This window comes from Geospiza fortis, unplaced genomic scaffold, assembly GCF_000277835.1.
Source record: "Geospiza fortis unplaced genomic scaffold, GeoFor_1.0 scaffold111, whole genome shotgun sequence".
Lineage (NCBI taxonomy): Eukaryota > Metazoa > Chordata > Aves > Passeriformes > Thraupidae > Geospiza > Geospiza fortis.
In genome coordinates, this window is record NW_005054321.1 from 7,780,565 (window position 1) to 7,792,134 (window position 11,570).

The following is an 11,570-nucleotide window of genomic DNA, read 5'->3' on the forward strand; positions in this document are numbered from 1 at the left end:
TGAAAGAGACTAGAGGTGGGGGAAGAAAAACCACAACCAACCAAAGGGGCAACAAAAAAAACCCCACCACAAAACATCCCCTAAAAATTATACCATCTTGAGTGCTGCAGCCATGGCAATATACTAGAAAGCTAAAATATATATATCCATCTGCCTTGCAAAAGAATCAAAATTTTATTGTTTTGCCCAAGCAGCTTTCCCCAAATCAAATAATAAAAGTTTAATTTTGGCAAAGTCTCATATGAAGAACAATTTGCAAAAGAAATCAAAGCATCGTTTATAAGGTTTGGAAAATGCAGTGTGTGAGACCAGTTTTACAGTAAAAACAAACAGCTTTGTCAAAACATTTAAGGCAACTTCATTCAACTTTTTATTTCTAGTTAGTTATAAATTCTTGTCTTCTATGAACTCATTGTCTGTTTTAATACATTTCAACTTCATGACTAACACAGATAATATAAATACTTTTCCAATATAAGAGATTGGACAACATAGTCAGGATATCCTACTTGCCTTGTCTTAGCATCATCACTCTTCATTTAACAATTTTCCCCATAATTTTGACACTTAGGGAGGCAAGAAAAATACAAAGCCAAAACACAACCAACAGCATCCATGTATCTTAGATTTAAGCTACCTCCTTAAGAATTCTTAGTTAAAAGTCATCCATTCCCACTGATTTCACAAACACCATTACCATTGTATATTACATTATTAACAACACAGGGATGGACCATCATGGTCCTGCTTACTTACAACGGGGTACAGCCTGGCACAATTTTCACACTCTGTTATACTCATCCTGGCATCATTTAACTTTACTAAAATTCAACAGATTCATAAGCTGACAATTAACAGTTTTTGAAGGTTGTAAACAGGCACTCTGTCATCACTGAACAAAAGCATCCTGAGTTGCTTTTAGCATCAACATTACATTTTTCTAACAGCTGTCTTCATTTCCTCACTACACACTGCACAGAACAGCTCAACTACTTTCATTGTGCGGTACTTTCAAGCCTATGACACTGACATGTAGAAGTATTAATTAGAATGGTTTTGTTTGTTTTGCATGAGCAATGCATTCATCTCATTTGATTGTCATGTGTTTTTTATGCCACCAGCCTTGACTTCTGTAAGGCCTAGGACATGGTCACATACAACATCCTTGTCACTCATTAGGGGAGGCACAGTTTTGATGGATACAGGTTGGATGATAAGGAATTGGCTCAATGACCACATCCAAAGTGTTTGAATCAATGGCTTAACTTCCTGCACCTGGGTCCTGGCAACTCCCTATATCAAAAGGCTGGGGGATGAATGGATTGAGAGAAGCAGTGTCAAGAAGGCCTTGAGGATTCTGGTTGTCAAAAAAAAAATTAAAAAAAATAAATCAGACATGAGGCAGCAATGTGCAGTTGCCAATTGTACCCTTGGCTGCACCAAGAAAAGCGTGGCCAGCAGGCTGGAGGAGGTGAGGCCCTGCTTGCAGTGCTGTGTCCAGCTCTGGGTCCCCAAGAGAAAAGGGACATGGACCTGCTGGAGCAAGTCCAGACGAGGGTCACAAAGATGATCAGAGGGCTGGAGCACCTCTCCTATCAAAGCAATCTGAGGGCACTGGGCTTGTTAAGTCTGGAGAAGAGAAGCCTCCAGGGGAACTTTATAGCACCTTCCAGTACCTAAAGGAGGCTACAACAGAGCTGGAGACTTTTTCCAACAAGAGCATGTAGTGACAAGGGGGAATGGCTTCAAAGTGAAATATAGTACGTTTAGATTAGCCATTAGGAAAAAAAAAATCCCTATATTCTATGATTTTAGAAAATTAAGCTTTTAAAACCTAATCAAAATAGGATATCTAAATCCTAGTGCAGTCTCACAACAAGACACAACTCTCCCAACAAACAAAACCTGGTATATTTTATTCTTTCCTGCCTCCCCCATCCCTAGTAAGTTTTTCTGAAGTGCTACGGAAAAGATTAAGTTTTGTATTAAGGACACTTCTTCAGGTGTATTTCCCCCTTGTCCAAAATTCTTGCTTTGAGAATAAAAAAAATCAAAAGATAATTTACCTGAAAAGTAAAATATATTACAAGAAGAAAGGAAATTGTTATAATAAATTCAAGGTGGGAGCTCTAGAATTCAAAATGCAAATCACCTTCCTACAAAGAAAAGTCAATAATAAAAATTAACCCAGCAGGGACATAGTTCAGCTCTAATATAGTTATAACTTTACAGAATAAATTAGCTGACTTTCTAGAACTACAGACTGGTCATTTAAAAAGAATTACATAATTTTCCAACATTCAATAAGTATTCAAACTACTCCTAAAAATCACACAAAGCCTCAAATTTGATAAGCTTTTCAACTACACTTTTGCAGAGGTGTGAGTAGTATCCCATTTTCTCTATTAAAGCAGTCTCCCTCTGAAAGAAAAAAAAATCCATTTTCTTACACTAGTTTTATTAGGCTTAAATGTGCTCTTTTTCCAAGAATAAGCTCACTGTAAACTCCTACCTGAAAACACAAAAACACATTCATGAAACTAAACAACCACTTTACCCTGCCTCCTTATGTTCTAAAAGATTAAATCATGCAGTCCAAACAATTTTAAGGAGCCTACTTCTACAGTCAAGTGGAGTTTTGAATGTCTCTGAGGACAAGAGGTTTCACATTCTCTCTGAGCACTTGTTCACCAGACTCATGGTTCAAAACAAACAAGCCCCCAAAATAATAATAAGAGAAAACCACAAACACACCCCCTCAAAACCTTCTCAAAAGTAGTCAGAATTTCTACTCTATCAGTTTTCTCCCTTTACATGTACTACATACTTGGAGAAATCCATATGACCTTCCCTTAGTCTCTTGTCTAAGGCTGAAGAAATGATGTGCTCTAGGCCCTTCATCACCTTGGTGATCCTTACTTGGACTTGTGGCAGTCTATAATTTCTTTCATGTATTGATGAACCCCAAACACAGTACTTTAGATGAGGTCTCACAGTTCCTAACAGGGGGGAAGAACTACTATTTTCTGGCTGCAACTTATACTAACGCCACAGTACGTGGCTGGCCTTCGTCACTGTGAACCCACACTCAACAGCTCATCCACCTGAGTCCAAGGCTCTTCCTCAGAAAACTGTCCTCTGGCCAGCCTGTACTGCTGCACATTGGCAGCTCCATCCATCCCTGGGGCAGGATTTCATATTTCTCTTCAATGAGTCACACAAGGCTCCTCCTGTATCAGGCCACTTCTCCAGGACCCACTGAAGGGTGACTGCTGCCAGCACATTGAACAACTTGGTATGGTCCAAATAAACTTGATGAGATCACACTCAAGCCCACCATCCACTCAATTAAAAGACACCAAATAGCTCTAATCCCAAAACTGATCCTGAAAGGCACTGGTGCCATTTGCAACCTGAACTTTGCTTCATTGATTCCCCTCCCTCTGGGCTTGGCCACCCAGCCCATGTCCCACCCACCCTGCAGATCCCTTATCTCTCACCAGCTGGGACAGAAGGCTCCCAGAGCACACCATGTCTAAGGTCTGACAGCCCTACAGACTCTTGTTTAGCAGAAGTTACCTCCAGCACCATACTGATTTTTAGCTCTTAGCCAAGACAAAACCAAGAAATTAAAATACTCTACTGGCATTGTAAGTTTCTATTTCTGCATCAGAAAGAGTTTTATATTTCTTCCGTTAAGAAATGTAACAAGAAGGATAAAACAAGAAAGGTCAAGATAGAGGTGGCTATTTAAAAGAAAGAAAAAGCATACACTTTCCAGCTTAACCACAGCAACAGTAGAACTTCAGGCCTCTCTTTTCACCACTGACTAAGAGACAAGAAGGCCACGTGGACCCACATGCACATCTCTGCGTGTAAAGGGGGAAATGGAATCCTTACATTCTGTTGCTTTTTCACAGGATCATTAAAGGATCCATAATCACCACAATCAAGCCCACTGTACTCCAAAATCTTGCTTGTCACAATGCTTATACAAAAGCTTAGCATTAGCCCACTGATAGCAATATTTACATCCCATTACATATAGCTATAGATAAATAACACAGATTAACACTCTCTCTTTAGAAATATAAAATAACTGTTTGTTGCACTTCTCAGCAGGGAGTGGAAATCCAGCTGCACTCCTTCAGGAAAGGAAACTCATGCCATTATCTCAAGGCTTTTCCTTTGTACTCACCAGTAAACTTTAGACCTCCTGGCCAGTATCAAACAAACCTGGCTGAACAGTCTCTAAGAGAAGTACCAAAATATGCTGCTAACTGGACTCTGAGAAGTTTTCCATGAGATATAAAAACGCTATTACTTGAGAGCCCTTTTTTTAGAATATGCTTATATTGCCTACCTTTGCACTTGAAACAATACTGATAATTAGCATTCTCAGCTTGATTCTGCCTAATGGTTTTATTGCAAGGCACTATTCCATTCAAAATGAGATGCTATGATCTTTCTTACAATTATCCTCTGTAAATTTGCTTCACATCTGCTGTTTAAAATTATTAAAAGCCATCTTTATTCATATTGTTACAAATCACAAAGACAGTTATGAAAATTGAGCTTTACTCTTCGTAGTAAGAAACATACTGGAAATTAAATCAACCAATCTCATTCTGTTCTGAACCATTCACGTGCAGTCCTTCAGTGACACCCTGCTGAAATACAAACATGGCTTTGTGGGTTGTATCCCCCAGTCTGTTTTCTTCAAAGTACTTTTTTATTGCTTTTTAACTATGGAAGATGTCTCCGCAGGACTCAAACCTAAACATTAAACTCAGCTTTAAGTTATGTCACTTTAAGTGTCTCCCCTCCATCAGGGCCAAGTTCCCATGACTACATGGTACACACTCTGTCAGGGTTTATCTGCACAGCATACTGAACAGAGTGCACCAAAGAGCACTTTCACAGCTTCCTAACTGATGAGTAAACATGAAGCAGCCTGTTGGGAGTTCAAAACAAGAAGCAATACTTCCCAAAAAAACATATGAGGTACCAAATGCACTAAGTACTTTCAGAAATATGCCTAAAATTAATACAAATTCTCAAAAGGCAAAGCGAATTCATCTGCCATGACTGAAACTTTGAGCTACTAGTGAGTGTTTCTTAGTTTTCCTAACATCAGTCACATTTAAGTAAAAGGAGATTGCCTGCTTATTACAGACGAATGCTTTGACTGCTATCAAATGAAGGGTAAAACTGATTACACACTAAATGAATAAATACTGTAGCATGCAAATATAAAAGCATCCTCAGCTGCATTTTAAATACAATACACTGCTGTCAACTCCATCTGTATCACATTTTCAGTATTGTGATCCAGAGTCACCCATGTGCTCCCACTGTGGCCTCTGTATTTCAGAATGCTCACATCCCCATCTTTACATCTCTGTTGCAATTTGTCATTCAATGCAAAAGCAGCAACAATTGTCCTAAGTTTTATTAACTGCACAAATAAATTTTTCTTATCCGTTATTTTTAGGATGGTTTGCTATCAAAAGCCTATTTCCTCAAAAACTGAAGATTGCTCATGGTCTGTTACATAAAAAACCAGCTCTGAAGTACAAAGCTCTCTATGATGCAAGACTGCTTCTAACTGCCATAAGTAATAATTTACAAAGTTAGGAAAAGCTGAGTTTAAGTCTAATGCTGCTGGAGTTCCCTGGATTCACCTCCAAAAAATAAAAATTTATTTTAATTTTAAAACATGGAGAAATACAAAGATTAGTATGTTATAATTTATTTGTTGTAATTATATAGAGGTGATGCTTCAAAAGAAATTAAGTGACAGAAATTTTTTCAATGTTTCTATTTTCCTGATGCACACACAAAATAGATCCTACTCATTATCACAGCCCAGGGTAATGAACAAAGTCTATGCATAATACCAGCAAAAGTTGCTTCAGAATGGAAATGCTCCTGTTCTCATGTATGGTTTCATTTGCCCCCCTTGATAGAACACTTTGTCACTGGAAAAGGGTCTTGGGATGGAAAAGGGTATGAAATCACCACAGAAGATCTGATGTTACAACAGTCTCAGTGCTACACAAGTTTCAACAAAATTATAAGGAGGAAAAATGCTGTCCCCTCATCCTCATGCCAAACGTCCCTCCTCCCAGTAGAATAAGAAATAAATGCATAAACTGAAGCCCACAGGGAAAGCTACATATGGGAAACTGTGAAAATGATTCATACACAACACATTTTGAAAGAAAAATTTTTAAAAAGGCAAAGCAAAAAAACCAACAACCCCATACTTTCCCCTTTCCCATCTCTAATCTTAGAGATGTATCCATGACATGAAGAAGAACATGAGAAAAGTTCTCCTTTCAAGCTTTGTTACATTGCACCAGACTTGCACCAAGAACAACAAAATGTGTGTGAGGCTGAGCAGAAGCCAGACAGTCATTCTTTTAGTGATGTATACGCACACATCTGTTATAGGACCAGCCTAGACTGACAAAAGCTCAGGCAGATCAGCACGGTGAGAAACAAAATGAGCAACAATCATTGCAGGAATAGTGTTGGTTGGGGTTTTTTTTAATTAAAAACCGAAACATAACAAAACCAAAACCTGAAAGCAAAATGCAAACATATCTGCAGCCAATCTAATTGTCAGAAAACACATTTTGAGTTTTCAGCTTCTCACTCAAGTGCAAAAGAAAGAAAGAAATAACATTAATCATTTAAGATGCTCAAGTATTACAGAAGCACAACAGCAAAACAGACATTAAACTGCAAAATCAGCATCATCCCAACTGAAGCTATTCTTTATTTTATCATCAGCTTCTAGCTGTCCCTTCATATCTACCAGCCTGACTAAAGAGAATTTAAATATTTAAGCTTAATCTCTGTCTCCAGACAGTCCTGCACAACATCTGCTACTTTAAGAGAAAGACTCAGAACTGCCTGGTCATGATAACTGAGCTATCCCTTGAGTGCAAAGATGTCCTTTCAGCTGGAGCTGGGACACAGCAGAATGATAATCAAGACAGTCTTGTGGTGATCCCACATGTGCATTACTTATTCTCAGAACAGATGTCATCATTCTCTAAAAATTCCAGCTAGCTCACAAAGTAATATTAACTCAATGATTAAAATCAACTTTTCAAAATCTATTTGAGTAATACAAATCATGGAGCTTCTGTGGATATAAAAGCGTGTCTGGTCAAAACAAAGCAGAGGCTGTATTTTAAGAGACTGTATCAGTGATCTGTCTGTATTTACCATTTAGGCTTTTTACTTTAAAAAAGTAATTAGCCATCCATTTACATATGGAATAATTCCCTCTTCATATGATCATTCCAGATTCATATAATGGTTTGGGTCAGAAGAGACCTTAAAGAGCATCAAGTTCCACCCCCCGCCACAGGCAGGGACACCTTCCACTGGACCACGCTGCTCAAGGTCCCATCCAGCCTGGCCTTGAAAACTTCCAGGCATAGGGCACCCACAGCTCCCCTGGGCAGCCTGTTCCAGTGTCTCACCACTCTCACAGTAAAGAATTCCTTCCCTATATCTAATTCAGTTTAAAGCCATTCCCCCCTGTCCTGACACTCCACACCCTTGTCAAAGGTCCCTCTCCAACTCTCTCAACCTTTAGGCCCTGGGAGGCTGCTCCAAGGTCTCCCCAAACGCCTTCTCTTCTAGAGGCTGAAAACTCCAACTCTCCCAGCCTTTCTAAAGAGCAAAAGTGTTGCATTATAAAAGAAACCTCCCACCTGCATGCAGAAATGTGTTTAAAATATCTTTTTTTTGCATGACTGTAAGAGTATGCTGAAGAAATCAACAGAAAGGAGTACAGATTCTAAATTCTCTCAAATTTGACCTATAGTACAATATAATGGTTGTTTCTCCCTCTATGAGTTTGAGAAAAAGCCCTATTATTTTAGCAACAGAATGAACTTGAAAATGTGTGTTTACTTGGAGGCAATTACACAACACTCATGCTCTAAAAAAATATTATAAAACAACCTTGCAGCTTTTGTTAATTACTGTTAAAGACGCCTAAGCCTGGCTAGAAATATGGCAGGGTCTTTTTTTTAATCTGGTGTGACTGGATGACAAAAATCTAAGCTTGGTCTCTTAAAAGGAAAAAAAACAACTTGAAAATCTTCGTAAATTTCAGTAGTTTTAAACAATGTAGCATGAAACCTTCCTATTCAATAAACTGCTATAGAGTAGCATGTTCTTTCTATTGTCTTTGATTAATATTATGACAGATTTAAATAAAGTTTGGGTGGAAGATTTTCTTTTGTCTGTTGCTTTAATAAGTTGAGAACAGAGAAGTCCTTTGGAGGAGCACTTTCATGGTTCTCATTTTGTGAGGTATGCCTTTGTGCTTTGTTAGGCCTTCCACTGAAAACTTATTGAATGCAAACTCATCAGAATCGGTAAACATGTCTGGTCTGATTTTTCAGTTGAAACTTGCTCCAAAATTGCATATAACTGGATCCAAAATCTCCTCTGAAAATAATTTAAATAGGAAAAAGAGTGGTAACTTGGAGATAATATGTAGCAATTCACCCAGCTGAACACACTGCCCCTCTACTGATGGACGAGCAAGTCAGAAAATCAGCAAATGAGTCCATCACCTCTTATTATTTCAGAAAACTTGTTAGTTGTGATGCAGGAACAATAAGTTCACAATTTTTTAATAACTTCACAGAATCAGGTAAAGGCATCTGCACAAAACCACTTCTTTTTCGTCACATTCTTTATGAAAAGGTTTTTCTTATCTAGCTACTGATCTGAGCTACAGCAGGAACTACACTGGACTCAGAGGCTGGGAAACAGAACTAACTTTCATTAAATCTGTTTAATTTCCCTTGCATTTCTGTTCAGGAAATAGTTCCAGTTTGCAACGTTGCTTAGAATAAAGAAAATAATTAGTTAATCCACAAACTAGCTTATAGTCGCAGAGGTAGATGCAGGTTGTGCTGAATTCAATTAGCTGTAAAATAACCTCAGATCCTTCAGCCGGCAGCGCCATAACAGCACGGAGCCTGACACTGCCTGCAAAAGCCCAGAGAGAGCTCCAGCCCAGATGCAACATCCAGTGGAAAATCAAACAGCTGCAAGGATGGAACCATCCCCTTTGCCTTAACACAGCAGGCTCACCACTGAAGTTCAGGAGCTGCTTGAGGAGTTCTTAGGTCATTCACAACACATCAACAACAGCAGCAGGAGCTACAGAACACCCACTTCAACCATTGGTTTTAATCCCGTGTTTCACAGACCTCACTGCTTTAGGTAAGCAGGTGTAGAGAAACCAACCCAGCTTGAAAGCAGCAGTAGCAAAACCGTGTCTTCACTGTAATTGTAGCTCGCATGCACAAAGACTCCAAAGGAGCCTTTTGCTAGCCACATCCTGACTGTATTTCCCCATGCAAATTATTAACTATCAATTTGGGAGAGTTGCAGATTTTTTGCACATGGTACAGTAGAGCCTGTTTAAATCTTGTTCCCCACCAAATAAAGCTTTTTTGCATTTACTGATAATAAAAAATAATGCAAAACAAGTCCAGTTTAAACTGCGATCAGTTAAAATAGGGCACGTAAAACAGTTATAGAAACAAAAGAAATTCAAAGAAGAGCAATACAAGCAACAGAAGTACCCACCATCCTTTATTCCTCGATTTATTGTCAAATCTGACATAAAAACTTCTAAATACACACAGTCCACACAAATAGTGAAGAACACTGTGTATTTATCTTCTATATTTTGTTTCTCTTTGGAAAGGCATTATCACATTCAGCCTGTACTGATGTATATCTCCCAAACCATGAAAGCATTACACTGTATTCTTACCCTAGAAGTCCTCAGTGATGACAAAATATATATTATTTAACTCTATGCATGCTGTCAAGTGTACTAATAAGCATATCAATGTCTGTACCTATTCCACATCGTTAAGAACAGGGAGCAGCAATTCTGTCAAACACTAACCTAACAGGTTGATTCGTGAGAAATCTATCAGTGGCCATGGCTTAGTTACAAGAGAAAAGAAACACCAAACCAGTTACAAATATCGAAAAGTTACAGATGTTAATCTAGGTTACATAATAAAAATAAAAAAGATAATTCTAAATGTGAACTTACAATCACTCTTGTCAATTGCCCCACACAATAGCGCTGTTACAGTTTTGAACATAGGCAGTTTTTCTATTAAAACTTCAGCTGATCTGAATCCTGTAGCATTATATTTCCATACCCAAGACTATCAAGCAAAAACAATTAATTAAATAATTAATACTCTTTCCTTGCATACCAAATGTTTTGCTCATGCCAACACATTTAGCAGAACTAAAAGACTCTATTAAATCCATCTCCTAGATACACGCTGGCTCCTGAAGAATCGACAAATACTTGATGAACTAAGTCTATAATCCAAAACAACAACTAACTGAAACCTCTGCAACAATAGCAAAAATCTGTCTTCTTTCAGTGTCATCATGCTTGGACCTTCAAGCAAGCACAGGGCAAGAGAAGAGCTGTACACTGTCTTCTTTTAAAGTCATTTGGAAGACATTTCCTCATAACCACTGACCTAGTCCATAGGAAATCACTCTGAAACCTCAAATAGGAAGCAGTGGACTGATATTCCTTGGAAACCAGCTCTGGAAGTTTACCCATTTTCATGCTCCTATTTGACAGCAGAGCAGGGTGAACATTTAAATGACGCTCATAACAAGCATGAAAAAACCCCAGCACTGAGGCTTCAAGGTTGAAGTGCTGAGACCGTATAATCTCTTCTGCTGCATTATTTTGCTCCTCTCCTTCCACCAATTCTGTTTTCATATTATTTCCCTCTCTCCACATTCACCTCTTCATCCTTACCTCATTTCTTAAACCAAGTCTCCCTTGGCAGATTTCTGCAGAGTTCTGTGCTTAGTTGATGTAATGAGTGGCTGGGGAAAACCTCTGCTAATGCTCTCAAACAAAACTCACCCTTCATCTTCCCTCTGAAAATCCCAACATTCACGCATTTTTTTCTACTGCAACAACTGACAACACTGAAAACACCAAGAGGTACCACAGCAACATTTAAGTTCAGACAACTGCTTTACGCACTAATCTTTGAGACGCCAGAGCAGGAAAGCTTTCTGTAACTAGCTCAACACAAGGGCAAAGTCCCACAATTAAAAGACCAGATTACATGCATACCAACGCCTCTGGCTCCTGTGGATTTGGGCGGGTGGTGCTGCCCGGTCCCTGATGCTCTCTCAAAGGCATACAGAAAAAGAAATTAATAAAGAGGAACAAAAAAGAGGGAAAATGGTAAAAAACAGGGGATAGGGTGTGGGATGTGGACGATTTACCTCTTCCAGCAGCGTGACCGTGTTCCTGCAGTTCTGCAAGCGGGTGGTGAAGCTGGAGGTGGTCGGGGAGTTGTAATCCTCTGTGGTCTCGGCGATGAACTCCGACACGGTGATCTGGTCCGGCATGATCCTGCCCCACCGGTAAAGCCCAGGAGAAGCCGGGCACACAGATCCGGAGAGAGAAGAAGCCAAGTTTCGAGGGGAAAGGTGGGGGGAAAAAATAAGACAACGAAAAA

General features: G+C 39.0%; 1 protein-coding gene across 1 annotated transcript in view; it reads right to left on the reverse strand.

Annotated features, from left to right (window-relative positions):
• ASAP1 (ArfGAP with SH3 domain, ankyrin repeat and PH domain 1) overlaps window positions 1–11,570 on the reverse strand; it is a 142,148-nt gene that overhangs the window by 101,474 nt on the left and 29,104 nt on the right. The window contains exon 3 of the mRNA XM_031056749.1: window positions 11,335–11,464. Coding sequence (XP_030912609.1) covers window positions 11,335–11,464 — 130 coding nt within the window. The remainder of the gene's footprint in view (window positions 1–11,334; window positions 11,465–11,570) is intronic.